This window comes from Hyperolius riggenbachi, chromosome 9 (assembly GCF_040937935.1).
Source record: "Hyperolius riggenbachi isolate aHypRig1 chromosome 9, aHypRig1.pri, whole genome shotgun sequence".
Taxonomy (NCBI): Eukaryota; Metazoa; Chordata; class Amphibia; order Anura; family Hyperoliidae; genus Hyperolius; species Hyperolius riggenbachi.
In genome coordinates this window covers 228,742,540-228,762,975 of record NC_090654.1, presented here as the reverse complement: position 1 = coordinate 228,762,975, position 20,436 = coordinate 228,742,540, and the positions used below count along the sequence as shown (strand labels likewise).

The 20,436-nt window shown below is 40.7% G+C and overlaps 1 protein-coding gene across 3 annotated transcripts in view; it reads left to right on the top strand.

Moving 5' to 3' along the window:
- DPF3 (double PHD fingers 3) overlaps nt 1-15,642 on the top strand; it is a 318,642-nt gene extending 303,000 nt beyond the window's left edge. For all 3 annotated transcript variants that reach the window (XM_068254103.1, XM_068254102.1, XM_068254107.1), the window contains 3 exons: nt 9,740-9,852; nt 11,645-11,726; nt 14,119-15,642. In XM_068254103.1, coding sequence (XP_068110204.1) covers nt 9,740-9,852; nt 11,645-11,726; nt 14,119-14,177 — 254 coding nt within the window. In that variant the 3' untranslated portion in view covers nt 14,178-15,642. The remainder of the gene's footprint in view (nt 1-9,739; nt 9,853-11,644; nt 11,727-14,118) is intronic.
- The last annotated feature ends 4,794 nt before the right edge of the window (nt 15,643-20,436 follow it).

The window sequence follows — 20,436 nt, the reverse complement described above, 5'->3', positions numbered from 1 at the left end:
GGGCTGCCGCCGCAGCCATGCCCATTGGCGTGACGCGGTCGGCAGAAGGTTAAACACTTAAGTATGGTGATCCATTGTTGAAAAATCAGGACATTTATCCCACCTCATCTTCTCTTTAAAACTGAAGCCAAACATAGAGGTTACTTACTTGATCTCCTGATTCACTTATTCCAGTTTAAGTACAGTCTGCAGTCTAAATGGCAGCAATTGAGAGGATGGCATGCAATTCTAAATGACCACATTTGTGGAAAAAAAAACAAAATTCAACTATCCCTTAAATCCTTCCGAAAATAGCGGCAAAATAAAATTCTCAATATACTTTACATTAGACATGTTGAGAAATGCCTCTTTTTGATATGGCATCTCCTCAAGTATCACCAGGGCTGCTGACTAGGAGAAGAATCCCCCGCTATACTTGGCCTCTGGCACAACCTGACCTGTCTTTTGCTGCAGTGAAATGCTGTCTGGTATATTGTCATTTAGAGGAGGCCAAGGAATGAGGGAGATCTGTTCTCCCATGAGTAGCCATGCTGACAGATGAGGAGTTGTCCGATACAGAAAAGTGGCATTTTTGACACGATATATATTGAGGAGTCTATTCTGCTCCTATTATACGAGTTACTGTACCAGTAGTCAAAATGCACGTTATAGTGATCCTTTAGCCTGGAGTTTTCTTTAATAAAAACCGTAATATATTACAATGAAGTTAACAGATCCAGCACAGGCAAGATAATATAGAAAAAGAGAGCAAAGGGACAAAATGAAAACCTCACTTGGAACAGAGTTCTGGACACTGCCAAACTGACAGTCATCCAGATCTGTGTTCTCCACATAACTGCGCAAACAGCCCAGTTAATCCTAAAACCTGGTTAATTAGTTCAAGTACATTAGTCCAGGATCTAAATAGTGTTGGGCATCTCAGCAGATGCAGCAGATTTCCAGTATGGTATTTAGACCTTGTACACAAAGCATCCAAACTAATGCCTAGTACACACCATACAATTTTCTGTTAGATTTTTCTGGAAGTACTGGTAGAGACTGGTCATTATCTCTGGTGCATTGTCTTCTGGTTATCTCCTAATGAGTAGAACAATGCTTAATTGCTAGGCAGATAGATGGTTTGATAGATAATTTCCAGTATGTTGGAAATTATCTATCTGGCAGGTAAATCTAACAGAAAATTGTATGGTGTGTACCTGGGTACACACCATACAATTTTCTGTTAGATTTTCTGTTAGATTTACCTGCCAAATAGATCATTTTCTGTTGGAAATTATCTATCAAACCATCTATCTGCCTAGCAAAAATCCCATCAGGAAAAGTGTTTTGGGGTTAGATGAACACAATGAATAATAAAGTTGAATTCATTTCAGGGAGGTGTTCAGTATAATGTTGGGCACTGGCTATAAAACTTCCTGCTAAATTTCAGGTTCAACTCCCATCTATTGCTGCTAGAGATAAGAAATGTCTTCAAAAAGGAGAACTGATTGCAGTGTAACAACTGGGAATAAAGCCCTTACAGGCAGTTGCCCCAGGAATCAAACAATAGGTAGCAGCAGAAATCCGATGCCAATTGGCACCGGTTTGTACCTGTGATTGTAGGCCATGATGTAACTAATTTACTATGATATTGATAGAACAGCCTATTCCCCAGGGAGAATGATTGAGACATGTCTTCAAAGGATAAATGGCCCCCATCTTGAAAAGGCTCACGTACAAGGATTACACCTTTGGCAGGGCAAAGTTTACCAAATGGCAGGAGTAAGGCTTTGGGATACTGGTAGTCGTCCCATAAATTAGAGTAGACTGTGAAACAAGCCCTAAATCTTTAAAGTACGCCTGAAGTGAGTGGAATATGGAAGCTGACATTTTGTTTTTCGAACAATGCACATTACTTGGTTGTACGCCTGGTCTTCTGCCTCTAATACTTTTAGCCATAGGCCCTAAACAAGCATGCAAAAGTCTGACAGCATTAGCTGCATGCTTGTTACAGCTGTGTGATTCAGACACTACTGTATCCAACTGATCAGCAGGACAACAGACAAATGGTATTGTATAAAAGGAAATAAACATGGGAGCCTTCATTTCCCTCTCTTTTATTGGGTGGTAGATATATCAACATGGTTGATGTGCAAACTAGTTCCTTGAAGCACACCTGTTACAAACCTTAGCAACTGATGTAATGCATATTTTTGTAAACCGCGCATTTCAAAATGCTCAATGGTACCAGGCCTGTAGACTGCAGAAATATGGTAAAAGTAAAAAGAGTTTGGTTACAGATCCGTACTGCCAGAGAAACCATTCATCACAACCAGGACCAATAAAGAGGCTAGGAAGGTAGAAAGGTTGCCTATCACAAGAAAAGTCACAATTTGCCTGTTAGCACAGCAACCAATACATCTGGAACTACTGGTCACACACACTAAATGTGTGTTTTAGTACCATATGGTCAGTTTGTATTGCTTGTGTTTGTGACTGTCTCTCTTAATCAACAAGCAATAATATATTCAGTGCTGGGCTGAATTATTAATATTCCAGATATGGCCAGGATTTGTAAACAGATAACATGTACGGTGTATTTACAATCTGTGTCACATTTATATGTCTCCAAAAAGGTAACAGACCAAGCCAAGTAATTGTCACTAGTTAAGCCAAAGGTTATTTATCATGGAAAAAACAGCTAATGCTCATACAAGGCATTTACCCCTTGAAATGCAGTTCAGCGATGTTAATTTGACTCAGTCTGACAGATGACTATATAGTAATTTGGTTCATCTGTACTGGATAGCGGTAAGAAGGCTGGAGGGTTGAGCTAAACTTATGTTCATCAGGAAGCAGACCGGACAAAACACTGGGGGAAAAAAGCATTGGCAGCAGTATAGTAGCTACCTGTGTGGTACAAGGGCAAAATAATTGTCGTTATAAAGTACACTGCTAATTACCCCCACATAAAAATGACAGCCTTCAGATTTAACAGTATACTGTATCATGTGGAAGGTCATTCTAGCAAACCCACTCTACACTGACAGACTCTGCTAGCAAACCAAGAACAATTCACACATCCCCGGGTATAAAGCTAATCTGGCTCTGCTGAAGGCATCAAATCACACTGCACACACAATCACCCCGGCATGTGAAAGCATAAGACTGTAGCGGAAAGCATAAATAACTAAACGCCCTCTAGCATCACACACATTCTACTGAAATGATAAATATTTCAAGTGAACCTGCAGTGTCCCAATCCTGTGAAGTAAAGCAAACCTGTGAACATGTTATACATGTTGCCTTCTCATGTCCGATTCAAACTCATTTTTCCCTACCCAGAATTTTGTTTTTTAAATGTGTGTGGAAAGGAACTCTAACTTGAGTCATGGATTTTGCCCGACAGCTCCCTGCCTCAGTAAGCCGCCAACTGCCATCATCTTTAATCCTGTGAGATTGGTGGCAATTTAGTGGGTACCAGTCTATCAGTCTAGTGTAGTTGTACTTCTGAAATAGAGATAAAACTAATTGAGTGCATGATGAGAAGTACTTGTGCTTTCTGCCTTTAGCAACCAGTTACATTTCTTGCTTCATTTGCAAGTTAGTACTGTAAAATGACATTTCAGGGGAACCAACAATCATCCTCACAAGACACTGAGGAAGGAAAACTAGAAGTCTGCATGCCCTTACTCATCAGAGATTTGAGTCAGACTCGTCTAGCATTTCTAAGACAGGCTGCCTTTTTTAGCATTGAAATTTACGTTCGCATGCAAATTTTCATATGCTATGTAAACATGTATGCAAACATTTGCACACGAATGGGAATTTTAATGCAAAAAAAAAGCAAGCAAAAAATGCATGTTTTCTGTCAAAAAGCTGAAGACTGGGGAAATTGTGGCCTCACATAAAGGGTAAATTACATTTATTTTGTTTACATGATTTTGTGTTTGAAACTTAAACTTATACTCAAAATGTAAACGACACCCTTGCTTGACACATTACAAGCAAAAATGTTATGAAAATTGATTAATAGTTGTTCAACTTTTTGCACAGAAACCCAACAGAATTTGAATGGGAGGGGGGGGGGGTGTTAACATTAATAAAACAGACCACAAAAAATTAAAAATCGACAAGGGCAACTTCTAATTATCACTTGTGTGTTCCTACATTTAAATTAAGAACATTTTTAATAAGGTTTATTTTAAGCTTGAAAAAGTACTAGCTTTACTTTACTTATTTATGTATATGACATAATTGCACAGCCTGGACTCTTAGAATTTGCTCACTAAACTTTTGTTTGAAAAACAGTGGCTTATTTTTTGTAAAGAGGTGAGATGGCAAAACCAGACTGAAGGACAGAAGACCAATTCTGCAACCTACCTGTGTCTCTCATCCGTACCCACACCATACTGTGTGAGGAGTGTGTTTATGACTTGACAACTCTCAAACTGCATACAACACAATTACAATGCGTGCTAAGCTGTGAACAAATGTCATCAGGCACTATTTACTAACCTAACTTTTCCCAAAAGAGGTCCCTCTCTGTGACTAACGTTGATGGGTATCTTTAGTACTTCTGGTATACTGTGAGCACTGATTTTAGAACATTCGTGCATCTACAGACATTTTGTTTACATAGTATTATAATGTCTTTTTGTTATCCAGTCTAGATGCTACCATGTTTAGCTCATCCACAACTGTTCAGAATGTATTTGATAGCAGATTCTAGCTTTAAACAATTCTACTTTGTGTGTATATCCCATTGCTTCCTGTGCTTTGTTTCATATACAACTTACTGTGTAGTATGCAGAGATGAGTCAATGTGAGATGGTTTACTGGACCAATCTCTAGCCAAAGTAACTATGTAACTACAGTTGTATTTCTTATGCTAACAAGCAACTGAATTAAAATTTCTTTAGTTTGGAAATAACGATGGTCTCAGAATGAGTGTTATTTTGATGATGTATATAATATTCTTGTACATTTATAGTATGTTACTTGTTAACCTTTATATAGAGTGGGAAAGGTAAGGAGCTTGTGTTTTTTTCTGCTTTCTTCCCCAATGGTAACACTGTTAGAATCGGGGACATTGTTAAAAATATTAAACTCCCAGTCCTCAAATTTGGAAAGCATTCTCAAATATATTTTTATGGTGCACTTGACCAGGCCCGGTTCGCCCATGATGCCAAGTGAGGCGACTTCTTCAGGTTGCAGAAGTCTGGGGACAGCATCAGGCAGAAACAGGAAGTGAAGAGAGTGCCTGGCCAACCTATACTGGGGCCAATTGTACCTGGCTAACGTATAGTGGGGGCAACTGTACCTAGCTACCAACACTGGGGGCACCTATAACTGGGGGCACATCATCACAGTCTAGAACCGGCCGTGAGCTTGACACATCCTCTAGAGGAATATTTGTATAAAATAGGAGAAGAGAGAAAATAATTGAATACTACAGAAATTCTTTTAGGGTCTCCAAAACTGGATCCTGCACTTGCAACCTGTTCTAAACTGGAAAAATGTTGGGTTGGAGCTTCATTTTACAAAATGCAGTTTGAAGCTGCGGATTCTTACATGTTATTAGTTCCAAAGGCTAATTAGTTATATGACTAATTATTAGTTCCAAAGACTATAATGGCTATTTAACCACTTCCACACCATGACATTTTATGCTGATCTGTGCAGCGTGGGCTCTCCAGCCCACAGCACAGATCAGCTAGCAGCCAGGGCGATCAGACTTCCCCCCTTTTTTCCCCACTAGGGGGATGTCCTGCTGGGGGGGTCTGATCGCCGCCGGCTGCTTGCGCTTGCGGGGGGGGGCTCTTCAAAGCCCCCCTCCGCAGCGCTTCCTGGCCTCCTTCCCCTTCCCTCCCTCTCCCTCCCCCTGTGAGCGGCGCAGGACGGAAATCCGTCCTGCGCCTGATGGGATAGGCTTTAGCCTATCAGATGCCGGTGATCCCCGGCCAATCAGAGGCCGGGGATCGCCGATCTCTACGGCGCTGCTGCGCAGCAGCGCCGTATACATGTAAACACCGGGGAAGATCTTCCCCGTGTGTTTACATTTACCCTGCGAGCCGCCGATCGGCTCGCAGGGTGTTCACGGAGACACCCTCCGTGAGCTGACATGGAACGGCCACTCATACGAGCGGCCGTTTCCATGGTATACACTTCTGGATTCAGGGGCGTGTATATACGTACCGAGAATCCGGAAGTGGTTAAATATCAGTTTTGGGTAGATACTGGAGACACTGCAGTCGTATCACTGGCTTTTATAGTTGCCTAGCAATATCTAGGTCCTTGGGTACCCGGTCTCTATACTCCTCCCCCCCCCCCCCCGATTTGCCACAAACAAAACAAAGTGACCATTGCGAATACATGTGGTCAGCATTTAGGCACTTACTTCATGCTCTTTTAGCCTTTCAAGGACACAGCTCACATGTTTGTTTGACTGGCCCTAACATTTGTATAGAGAAAGAAAGTGTTTATAGGGCAGTGGCTAAGATGCACCTCGCTTGAGACGCTGCATGTAATATTTTTCATCTGCACGGTAACCTGAGCTTGTCTGTCTGTGCATGTATGTGCACCATGGAAGGTGGTCATTGTTCAGCAAAGTAACTCTGCCTTTTACCGCATACTTCAAGTCTATGTGAGTCAGTCTCTGCTTTTGCTGTAGTATTTAAGGATATTTTCACATTGGTAAATGCCTAGGGACAAATAAGACAACCAAAGTGTTTCCCATCATACATCACTGTAACATCTATCCTGGCTAGTGGTCAGTCCAAGAAAGAGTTGCTACCTAGTCAAGGGTACATTATAGTTAGTGTGGCTAAATGGGTGTTATTGTACAAAGAATACACAAGTTCACAATGAGAGTACACTGACCTATACAAGGCTCAACAAAATTACAATGAGAGGTCACTCTCTTAGCTGTACAGTATTCAGACGTATTCATAGAATCTATCAACATGTGGTTTTCAAAAATTCTACATAAATGTACTAATGGTAGCCATACTAACCCAATTTGAATAAGATGAAAAAACTTTTTGAAAATGTCTTTGGGAAGAAATTTTCTTGAATTAATTATTATAGTCAGGGCTTCTTCCAAACAAAAGTCTTCATATGTAGAGACATATTAAAGGGAACCTAAACTAAGAAGGATATGGATTTTTCCTTTTAAAATAATACCAGTCAGACTGTATTAGCTGCATGCTTGTTTCAGGTGTGCGATTCAGCCACTATTGCAGCCAAAGAGATCAGCAGGACTGCCAGGCAACTGGTATTGTTTAAAGCAGAAAATAACCCTGCATTTCAACTTTGCTCTAAAACCTTATTTACAGCATATTATATGCAACCAACATTTTTTTTTTACTAGACCAGCATTGGAAGGGTTACACACAGAGCTTTAAAGTTCCGTGTAGAGAAATGCAGACTCATCCGAAGTTTAGATACATTTAAGTAAACACAATGTAACAAGTGTGGAATGTGACACACACTGACTGTGCAGGAGCTCCCGGACAAAGAGAGAGAGATACATTTAAGTAAACGCAATGTAACAAGTGAGGAATGTGACTCTCTCTTTGTCCGGGAGCTCCTGCACAGTCAGTGTGTGTCACATTCCTCACTTGTTACATTGCGTTTACTTAAATGTATCTATCTAAACTTCGGATGCATCTGCATTTCTATCCATGGAACTTTAAAGTTCTGTGTGTAACCCTTCCAATGCTGGTCTAGTAAAAAAAAAATGCTGGTTGCATATAATATGCTGTAAATAATGTTTTAGAGCAAAAGTTTAAATGCAGGGTTATATTCCGCTTTAAAAGGAAGCATTCATATCCCTCTCAGTTAAGATTCCCTTTAAGGTCCCGCTCACACCTAAAGCCGCAAAACGCCCGCGATTACCGCTAGCATTTTTTGGGAGAATGATTTTTCCGCGACTAACATGGAAAAATCACTGGACACTGCAGCATTTTGAGAGCGATCGCAATTAGCGGTGCTATGCATGCTAATCGCGAATCGCAGGCAAAACGCTGCATGTTACGCGTTTGCTGTTAACAGTGAGAACACTATCATAGGCTTACATGGGCTAGTGGTATTTAAAAATAGTGTTTTGCGCTGAGCGGGAATCGCGCAATTACCGCTCAAGTGTGAACGAGCCCTAAGACTTTCGTTTGCGAGCATAATTGTTCCGGAAACATGCATGTAAGACAAAGAACTCTTGTATCAAAGTGAATTTCCCCATAAGGATTAATGGAAACCTAGGTTATTCGGTCCACAATCCAAAAACAAAGTAAAATAGTATAAAATAAAAATGTAAACAAGACTTTTACTATAACTAACAAAATCATTGCTATCTGTTGGCTGTCCACAACCTTTTTTTTGTGTGCGTGGCTTTAACAAGGAACATATCCAATGACAGTTACTTTGGAGGATTTCAGGGAAATGTGACTTTGCAGAGTCTCTAAACTCAGATTAAGTACAATCCAGCAGCACCAAAAGAGAGAAGAACTATCAGCTCAGTTGTGATGATATGACGCACGTATACTTTTTTTTTTGCTTGTGTATCAAGTCAAAATTTCACAAAATTTTTTGCTTGTATTGCAAAGCGCTCTTAAGCCAAGTTACTCCCCATCCAAGTTTTTACTGTATATTGTGTTCTTGGCTATTTGAGCATGTTCGATATTGGCAGCTTGTTACAAACAAAAGTAACTAACATTTACTAGTTGTAACAATACTTGGCAAGAGATGATTAATTTATTCCAAATCAATGCTTTCTCACCAATACTTCAATAGTGGTGGTCATGTCTAGGAGAAATCATGGAGAGGCATGTGATTTGTTTGATCAGCTGATAGATTTGCAAAGCTCTCATTTGCTGTGATCACATGCTGCTTTAGCACATGATCCTGACTAACAAATCAGAGCTTTGCAAATCTATCACATTACCAAACCTGATGATATGCTCCTCCATGAGTTCTCCTAGACATGGCTATAACTATACTTCCAAGTGGTATTTTTGTAGAATATACAGTCATTTGTGGTTGCATTTGTGTGTGTGTCCTATGAAATTACTTCCATTGCAAAACAGAGAACTACTGGTAGTCAAAAATCAAAGGCAGGACACATTTCAGAATCAGGAGACATACGGTAGTTGAGAAAAAGGAGTTGTGGAAGTTGGATGCATTTATGCATTAACACTGTGTTTGCTCATTTATTTGGCCAAAATGATGATTGGCTTAACCTGTAATGTTGAGTGTTCATTTTTTTTTTTACATTTATTTTTTTCAAAACCTGGACTGGAGATGCATGCTGGTGTACAGGCCATCTATACCACCCATCCCTGTGTGCAGCTTCCTCCTTTGTGTTTTAGGAAATAATTGCTATAGTTGTGAAATTTGGATGTTGTACCTCTGTTTGTATCCTCAGCGCTCTTGTACATAAAAGATAGTCAGATTCATCAATCCCATTATGCAAAGATGATATTGCCAGCATCTGAAACATAATCAGTGATACTGTGCATGACAGACAAGGCATTCTCAATATTTAGAAAAATGTACATAACATTATAAAGTATTTGTAGAAATGTAAGAGCTCTGAGAAGTTTAGCATTTTTCAGTGTCGGTGGGGTCATGTGTGTTTGGCAGCAAAAGGGTTATTGTCTGCTTTTACCCCATTTAGTTGCAGACCCTGTAATATTACAGCTTGGCACTACACAGCAGTATGCAAAACCAGCTTCAGTGTTTTTCCTTGTTTTTCTTTCTTTAGGTCACCCGACATGTCTTCAGTTTACGGTAAACATGACTGAGGCTGTGAAGACCTACCAATGGCAGTGTATTGAGTGCAAGTCCTGCATCATTTGTGGAACATCAGAAAATGATGTAAGCTACTGCAAATATGTACTTCAGCAAATGAAGAACTGTGCTGATAACATTGGATCAGAAATTCTGAATCAAACTGGAAGGATGGCCGAGGGGAAAGCAGGAAATTTGGCCGCTGCCATAGGGGCCATTGAATTATTGGTAAGGAGGGGAAAGGCCCAACTCCCGATAAATTTCCCCTCCTTACAGGGTCCCCATGGCGGCACCCAAAAATTAGGATGTGAGTTTATTTTTTTTTTAAATGTCCTTAACAAGAGCAACAGCAACAACAGTTATTTGCCATAGTGCTACTATATTGTGCTGTAGAGAATCTTAATAGCCGTTTCACAGATTACACACTTCTATGGACCATGAGAGAACTTCTAACACTTTCTCACTCTGTCCAAAACTAAATAAAAAGCTTTGCCTGGAGTTTACCTTACAGCTATCGCAGGCTGCTGCAAAAGGAAACTGGCTGTGATCATTTTGAAATTTCAATACTTCCTATTCTGCTCCTCAGAGTACAACAAATGGCACATTTTCTCTCCTGCTTTTAGTCACTGGTAAAATGTAATTTTTTTTTACCTGTTTAGTGCATTCCAATTCTAGAAAACCATTCACATTGTCGTGCTCCACTACAGCCTTGCTCATTTAATGATCTGTAGTGTAATGACACAGACACAGAACATTCATATCACGCTTTTCTCCTGGCGGACTCTGCAGCCACTAGGGCGCACTCTATAGCAGTGTTTGGGAGACTTGACCATGGTCTCCTACTGAATAGGTGGTGGCTTACTGAACAGGCAGAGCCGAGATTCGATCCCTGGTCTCCTGTGTCAGAGGCAGAGCCCTTAACCATTCCACTATCCAGCCACTATTTCACTATTCAGCCACTTCAGTAATGTGTAATATTCTAATACTTCCTACATCTTTAGGACTAGCATATACAGACCTTTGACATCAGTTCACGCCTCCACCATACTAGAGAATAAAAGTAAACTACACACACGTCTGATTTTACGCTCGACTGTCGTTCAAATGGATGTTTGTACGACTTATTCAAACAGCAAGTCATTCAAACGTCTTGTACACACTTACGACAAAACGGCTGATGTGCGAATGTCAGATAATTTACATATCGTTTGACTGGTCAATGGGCCAGATCAAACAACTGATCAAAAGACTATGTTTGAATGGCCATTACTTGTACAAACGACTCCCAGTCATTTGTACGCACCTACGGACCTAACTGTTGTTTGAATGACAGTTAGTCCAATGGATCCGCCAAGCGGATCAGTCAACAGATGCTATCAGTCTAACGATCGAACGTACACATGTCCAACAAGTCGTTCGGGAAAAATCAGATGTGTGTATGTACCTTTAGGCAATGAGCTCAAGCTGCAGTCAACCTAAACTTTAAATAAAGCCTCACTGATCAACTGCCAACAAACTGGAGTCCTATTGATGTCAAAAGTGTGAGTATACTAACTTCCTAAGGGCTGCTTCAGGCTACAAGTGCTTTTCTAAGCACCAGTGATTTGAAAAGCTCTTGCTAATTGCTAGGGGTGTTATCCCACTTGAAGGATGTGATTTTTTTTAAATCAGCCATAGCCTTTACTTAACAAGAGATTTTCAAATCACCGGCAATTAGAGTGTGAACCAGCCCTAATAGTTATTTGCCACAGTGCTACTATATTGTGCTGAATATACATTGCGTTTAGCTCGTTAGAGAGAAAAAGAAATAAATGTCCTTCTGTGGGTTTTTAGATGACTAAATTGTCTGTTTTCTTACATGATGTGTTCTTTCCTTAAGGAACAACTCCTCTTTTGTGATGACTGTGACCGTGGCTATCATATGTATTGCCTTAGTCCTCCAATGGATGAACCTCCAGAAGGTACAACATTTGGCAGTTATTAATTTATGTAGGACTATTTGGGACTAAGACTTCAACTATGGTACAAATGCTTGGTACATTTCAACAGACACAGGGGCGGATTCACAAAGCTTTTCTGTTGGCTTAGCTCACCTTACTTATTAACAATTTATCTCTCCGTCAATGTCATGATTCATGATTTATCTCTCACTATTTGACTCATGATTTATCTCTACTTAAGTGTAAGGAGAGCTAATGCATGAGATTAACAATTAAGGTTAAAAATAACTAAGCTTTTTGAATCAACCCCAAGCCTCTTATTGCACCATATGTAAGAATCGCCTATCTTTTTGGAAAATTATAAGTGCATATGAATTCATTTAGATAACAGAATTGTTCAGTTCAGCTTAAGACCTTCTGCCCGATGTGCACAGTTTTTACTACATACTGTAGTGACAACAACATAGGAAAAAAAGTTTAATTGCCTTTTATTCTTCATTTTATATGCACATATTTTAAGTTTTAAAATTTTCCACAATAGTTGTCCTTTAAAAGGGAACTGAAGTAAGAGGTATAAGGAGGCTGCCATGTTTATTTCCTTTTAAGCAATACCAGTTGCCTGGCAGCCCTGCAGATCCTCTGCCTCTAATACTATTAGCCATAGCCCCTAAACAAGCATGCAGCAGATCAGGTGTTTCAGACTTAGTCAGATCTGACAAGACTAGCTGCATGCTTGTTTCTGCAGTTATTCAGCTACTACTGCAGAGAAATAGACCAGCTGGGCTGCCAGGCAACTGGTATTGATTAAAAGGAAATAAATATGGCAGCCTCCGTATACCTCTTACTTCAGTTCCCCTTTAACTGCTTCCGGACCGCGGTAATAGAAATCTATGCCCTGTTTGTGGCAGCTTATTCCTGACAGGGCGTAGATTTCCATTACCGCGCCGCACGGATCCGCCGCTCTCTCTCTTGCCCTAGGCCCCTTGTTCTGATGGCATTGCTCTCTAAAGCTGGTCAAGAGCCACTTTCATTGGCTCCTCACCTCGTGATCACTGTAAACCAATCACATTGGCTCACATTGATGACAGGGTCAGGAGCCAATGAAATTGGCTCCTAAATGGCTCACAGAGCTCTGCCATCATTGTGATGGCAAAGCAAGGGGTTTTGTCGATGGGTGAGTGGTGTGACCGGCAAAAGCAGCGGGTCTGTGCGGCGATTTGACCCCTTGTTTGCTACCAGCAGTCTCTGGTCCTTAAGGAGCCAGAGACTGCTAGTACGGAGAGGGTTAAGTGACAGGGGTATAAAAATTCAGTCAGCCATTTCTGACACCTGCCATATGCATGCATCCAGAAGAGTCAGGATTCCTGCTTTGTATAGTGTGTCTAGGTCAACTCAGTCCTCAAGTACCCCCCAACAGAAAACGACAAACATCACAAGTGAGGTAATTCGTTTTTCAGAAAAACTCATTCATTACTTCTTTGGCTCTCGACAAAACATATACAGTTGGGTACTTGAGGACTGAAACCCTGGTCCAGGTCAGTGACAGTGAATACTTAAAGGACTTCTGTAGGGAAAAAAAAAAAAAGTTGAACTTACCTGGGGCCTCTAATGGTCCCCCACAGACATCCTGTGCCGCCGTAGCCACTCACCAATGCTTCGATCCTCGTCTCCAGTTCACTTCTGGAATTTACGACTTTGATGCTGGAAAACCTCTGTGCGGCTGTGTCCTTGGACTGCTCTCTGACAGTAACCCTCCCCCCCATCCCCCTCTACAACAGCTTCCTCTTTCCTCCTTACCACCCACATAATGCGTGGCCAACTACACTAGGTACAGAAAAGCAAAAGAGGTGGGGGCACATATATACATAAATCAATGTAAAACTTGGCCTCACCAAATGCAGGTGCTGTGTGACTATCCAGTGACAGACTGCTGCACAACTACCTGCTGACATGACAACTATAGTGCAACAGACACAATAGTTCTGGCTTACAAAGCACATGGCATGAAATTGGCTCCTGCCCAGTATACAGAGCTCATCGGTCATCTGTCATTAGAGCTGAGTTAGCGGAGTGCAGAGGTGGCAGAGCAACAATTCATGGCAAGAGTGCGCAATGTAAGCAGGTGAAATCTACATCCTGTCAGAGACTGGCATGCACAAACAGTATGTAGATTTCACCTTAGGAAGTACAGACGGGATTAAAAAAAAAGTTTGCAGAAGTTGCTAAACTGCTTAGGGCTCTTTCACATCTGAGACGATTGACGACGAATGAATTTTAACGTGTTCAGCATGAGGCTCTAACATACTGGAAGTAACAGCTGTCTGAATATTTCATAGATGTCCTATGCATGTACACCATGTGACGTGGTCAAGAACTTAACTGTGATTTTCTATACAATGTCCTTGTCTTATAGGAAGCTGGAGCTGCCATTTGTGCATCAATGATCTAAGAGACGACATCTCAATGGCCTGAGGCAAGCTGAACATGCAACGCTTCACTAATCAGGATGAGTTCTCTACAACTAAATGCAGTGATTCCATTTACGGGAGCCTTATTTTATTTTCATACATCAGCAGCAGTTTGCATCATTCCACTAAAATGACAACAGACAGTCAACAGGGAAGAAAAACTGCAGGTTTAAAGTGGATGAATGCATTTCTGGATGGCAATATACTGTAGCTTGTAAAAAACATCATCAACGTATCGCATTTACTATGGCAATTTTATACTGGTCACTGCAGTGCATTTAAGGGTGAAGTGCTAAAGAAGTGGTTTTCCCAAGTATGATTTCATTTAATTACTTGGGCTCCTGTATATAAGTGTTATGAGGGCAGCCTCCTCTGGTAACTGGTATATATCCACACACATATATGCAGAAAAGACATTTCAACATTCCAGCGAGAATGCTAAAATTCGATTTTTCTCAGTTATTTTTTGTGCTAGAGCTTGGTATTTTTGCAAACACATATTGTTGACGTGGGTTCTAAATAGGGCTAAAGGACTGAAATGCAATAAGTCACTGCAGCCGTTACATAGAAGATGCTTTCATAGACACTGATGGCTCTTTAGAGCCACATAATCAAGTGTTAGGCTGTCTGTTCATGGTCTGCTCAATTTCACAGAAGATACAACAATTTCAACCATTTATAAATAGCATTTGGAAGTTTTCCAGGATACCTTAATAAGCATCCATTTGCTACTAATGAAAATGGAGAGGTCTATCAACATGAGTCACCGTCACTGGCCATCGGATGGGCCGCTGTATAAAACATGTTATCAGCAAGGGATATGTGAACAAATGGCATAATTACTGTGGGGTAAGGAGGGTTGGGGGGTAGGCCCCGCAGCCAATGGGGGCTCATCTTACTTTATTCCCCTCCAATGCTTCGATAGCTGCTAGGGATGAGCTTCTGAATTCTGTGGAAATCCGATGTCTGAGTTTCCGAACACAAATAGTCTTTCTGCCGTGGAATTCTGCAGAATACTGCATTACTGAGACTCAGAAATTTTAGGCCAATCACTAGACTCTGACGTAATGGAGTAATCAGAGAAACAGTGTGTTACAACAGAAATCAGAACGCTGTGGAATTTGTAGACCAATCAGGAGGATCGGAAGTATTAGGTCAGAGAATGCAGAAGTGTACCGCGGTTACGCACAATTCCGTGGAAATTGAGAAAGGAACTTCTGAAATAGTGGAATTCTGTCAGATTTGCAGAGGGTGCTGGGAAGCACTGGCACTGGTTTTATATTTGCCTGTCATGGCAGTCCTCTCAGCAGACCTGCCTCACTTCTTGCATACACACCCCCTTGGCCCAAACCTTACTGGCATCAAGGCAGTGTGGAAATCTGGTTCCAATGCCCCCCTTCACTGCAGCTGCACAACAGGGGCACCCTGTTTTAATGGGGGTGAGGAAGAAGGAATAGGGAAGGGGCTACAGGGGGGAAATGGCAATTCTGTGGACTGGGGGATGGCGCTGCTCTCCTATGGCTACATCAGTTGGGAATTTTCAGTGCTGTGCTTTGTGTGTGTGTGTGTGGGGGGGGGGGGGGGGGGGAGGGGTGTTGTACATATATGGCTCAGTTTACAAATAATGCAATCATTTCAAATAGAACATTTCAAATGTCTTCATATTCCAAACTGCTTTGCCATCACTCCAGAGTCAACTGTTTATTATTATTATTTTTTTTTTTATCCAAAGCAATTGTTATATGGAGGGGGAAGGAAAAAGGTGGTTTAATTATTTCAAATACCTCACATTCTTTGTGAATTTAGTCCACTAAGCAGTATTATGCAGTATGTATATTAAGAAAAATCTTCCATTGTGATATTGGATAAAGAGTTCAATATTTAATCATGTGCTGTTGGATAGTAAAGATCCACAGTGTAATTATGGGACAACGTAGCTTCTATTGAAAGAAAAGCAAAACAAAAAAAACAGGGTGCCTTCATTATTGATTTATGTTAATATCTTTTGTGGTGCTGATAGACCACACTCTGGGTTCCTTTAGGCTGGATGCACACTTGGCTTTTTGTGTCCATTTTACCATTGATTTTCCCCAATGTCAGCATGTGCAATGCTGTTCCCACTACATACAATTTACATGTCAGATTCTGAATATTCACAGCAAGCACAGTTTTATGTCATTTTTCTGCACAGAACCGTTGAATAGGCTGAGAATCAGACTTAGGGCTGGTTCACACTACAAGAGCTTTTCTAAGCGCTTTGTGATTTTAAAAGCTCTTGCTAATGTAATGCTGAGTGTGTGTTCTCATTGAAGCATTGTGGTTTTGACAAAATTCCCATAACATTGCATTAGCAAGAGCTTTTGAAATCACTGGCGCTTAAACAGCTCTTGCAGTGTGAATCAGCCCTTACAAACAAATTTAGGGCTGGTTCACACTACAAGAGCTTTTTTAAGCACTTTGTGATTTTAAAAGCTCTTGCTAATGTTATCCTGCGTTTGTGTACACTGGGGTGATGTGATTTTGTAAAAATCCCCCATAGCATTGCATTAGCAAGAGCTTTTAACATCTCTAGGGTTTAAAAAGTGCTTGTAGTGATTCAGCCCAGACTGCTGTTTAATTTTTTATTTTTTTTTGCTGTGTTTAGTGTGTATTTCATAAATGTGTGAAAGCACATTCGCTGCACCTCCAAGGAATGTCAATGGAAATTTGCACTTCTAATATTCATATTTTCACATGTGAAAAAAAAGTACTTCTTGCAGCATAAATTTGCACATCACATGGGAATTTCCATTGAATTCCCATTAGTCAGTCAGAAAAAAATGCATGCAAAAATGTGCATATATATGCGAATTTCACTACGAAAGACGCATGCGGAAAATTGTTCATTTTTCTGTTATGGTAAGAGTGAACCCTCCCTTTACACTATGATTGTGCGTTGTGTTAAATTTGAAAGCAACACACAGCATGGCTGTTGCAGTGCAGATATCCTACAATTGATTGAATGTACTGCAATGGTGGAGGTGAGAGCTGTCCGATTCAAACAATGGGTGTGTATCTGTCCATTCTGCATTATGTATACTATAGCATTCTAATGCCAACACAGTGCTGGGATGGAAATGGTGAACAACAGCTTTATACCTGCTGTACCACTTTTCTTCATATCCATATTCATCACAGAGATATAACTCAAAGCTGCTGTATTCCCCTAGGAGACTGGAACAAATGGATTGCCATGCTTAATTATTGTGTCATACATTAATAATTGTGTGTCTGTTGCTTTAGCCACACCATCTGTGCTGCACTACGCTGCCTTCTACTACAGAGAAGCAAATGGTGTTATAAGTTTGTTTACAGTATTCAGTTCATATAACTTTGCACAAGCCCTCAGGCAGAGATCCAGCTGCAGGTATCCCAAGCATCAGGAGAAATTAACTTCAACCACTGCAGGAAACTGAGAGGCTGCATAGATCCATGCTAAATGCTCAAAGCAAAGTGTGAGGAGTTTAACAAGTCCTGTCTGTTGGATTTGAAATGGACGGAAAAGAAAATGAAAGGCATTCAACTACATGACAGTTTTAATGACAAGAGATTCAGCTCATAGAAACAGCACCACACATATTTATAGATATAAATATATAACACTTTAAGTAGTATACTTCCAATGTAACCATTAAAAAACTAAAAACAGCGCACACGACAACAATCCCATGTACAATAATTGATGACCATCATAATCAAAGATAATAAGTTTACATATACTGTATGAGCTAGTATGTATGATAGTATCAGATAGTATACAAACACCATATGAACCCGGGTTCAGTTCCTCCTATAGAAGATATAAAGTGCATATATAGTGCTAAATCATGTGAAGTACATATAATCATTCATAGAACGATTGCACAATAATCATGTACACAAAACTGTGTCATACTGGGTTTCACTATGACACAGTTTTGTGTACATTATTATTGTGCAATTGTTCTATGAATGATTATATGTATTTCACATGATTTAGCACTATATATGCACTTTATATCTTCTATAGGAGGAACTGAACCCAGGTTCATATGGTGTTTGTGTGCTCAGTTTTGAGCACCCACACCTGATACTATCATACATAATAGCTCATATATGTAAACTTATTATCTTTGATTATGATGGTCATCAATTATTGTACATGGGATTGTTGTGGTGTGCGCTGTTTTAAGTTTTTTAATGGTTATATTGGACGTATTATACTTAAATAAAGTGTTATATATTTATATCTATAAATATGTGTGGTGCTGTTTCTATGAGCTGAATCTCTTGTCATTAAGACTCTAATTTGCTCTAGCACACACTGGGGGTAAGAGTGCAATGTTCTTTTCCTAGATCTAACTACATGACAGTTTGATAAAACATTAGCCCTTCTCCCTTCAGGATGACAGCATATTCACTTTTAGGCTTGAGGGGAATCTTGAGGGGACAGGTTGTCCTGTGTACAGCAGAGCCTGGTAGGGACTTGTTCACACAAATCAGTCATTCTCTCTGAGCTGTCAACTGACTCACTCTAGCCAGAGCCACTGCTTACCACCCTGTCGGTCTGCCTTTAGCTGGGCCCCTCTGAGGGGTCAGGACCAGTGTTAGAAGGTCTGCAGTGAATAACTTTTAAAGCACATATGAACTGAGAGGTATATGGTGGCTGCCATATTTATTTATTTATTTTTAAACAATAACAGTTGCCTGGCAGTCCTGCTGATCTCTTTGGCCTCAGTAGTGTCTGAATCACACACCTGAAACATGCATGCGGCTAATCCAGTCACACTTCAGTCATGAACTTGATCTGCATGCTTGTTCGGGGTCTATGGCTAAAAGTGTTAAAGAGTAGGGATTGTCAATGAGAAGTTGTTGCAGCATTATGCAAATTTTGTATGCAAAATTATGCAGCTTGAACAAGAACCAATCAAATCCTGAGGTAAAATTCAATTGGACCTTTTTCAAATCGCCTAAATTCGCATACAAAATTTGCTTAATCCTGCATCAACTCGAAATGATGTGCATCTCATTGACCATTCCTATTAAAGAGGCAAAGGATCCGCAGGATGCTGGGCAACTGGTATTGTTAAAAGGACATAAATATGGCAGCCTCCATGTCCCTCTCAGTTCAGGTGTGCTTTACTTATGAGGCTCAGAATTAAGGTCAAGCAATACAAATATGGAGGAAAAAAAATTGTACAAATGGTCAACGTATCAATTTAACAAATTCCACTTTGATGCTACCGTTTCTTGTATTCTCCCTTTTTATAAAGTGGCAGCAACCCTGAATTAGTTGCTGCAGTACAAGGTGGTTGACTTCTGCCCTGTCCACCATGTCTGCAGCGTAACTTCTCCAAACAGTTCTTCTGAGACCCAACAGGTCTCTCAGAGATTGATTTCTGGCATAGCCACGAAGAAACCCTCATTCGCTAGGTCCAGCCGCATGGGTTGGGGCTGAAGACAGAGCTCAGGAGGAACGCTATGACAGGGAAATGGACAGGACAACCTTGATAGTAAACCTGCACAGTATGTGTCCTTACCTATGTTTTTAGTACAGTGACTCATTTTGGCTTTAGCAAAAGCCTTTATTATGCAAACTTGTACAAATTTGGCACTTTAGAGTGAGTACTCAAAGCATTACACTGTGTTCATATGGAGGTTGTGCTGCATTTGTATCATGGTTTAAGTGCAGTGGCCATTTTCCAGATGCAGAAGAATGCGTCGTTTCTGTGTATAAAGAAATCACAACACAATGCAACTATGGTCAAGAGCGGGTACACAAAATCAGATACTAACTTAAAGAGAGGGAAGCCTCAGGATCCTATTAAGGCTTCTCTCTCTATTCTACTTTCCCCCCCTGGCTGAGTGCGAAGATTAGTGACAAGGCATTGTCACTAATTAGATCACGCAGCTCTTCTTCCTTATTCATGGCCGTGCGATAGCTGACTGAGCCCGCCCATGTGCAGTGAGCCGGAGCCACGGACTCCCACAGCTACAGCATGGCCATGAATAAGGAAGTGGAGCTACGCAGCCCCGATGTGGAGGGGGGGCCGTGTTTTGTATTGGGGGACTTAAGACAAGTGAGGGAAACCTCACTAGGATCCTGAGGCTTTCCTCTATTCAGTGTAAGATCTTGTTTAACCCAAGCTTCGGCTCGGGTTCACTTTAACTGCAGTGAGACCGAACACCCAAACACACCCACACTTAAAGGGAAGGTTCAGGGAGGGTGGGTAAAAAATAAAAAT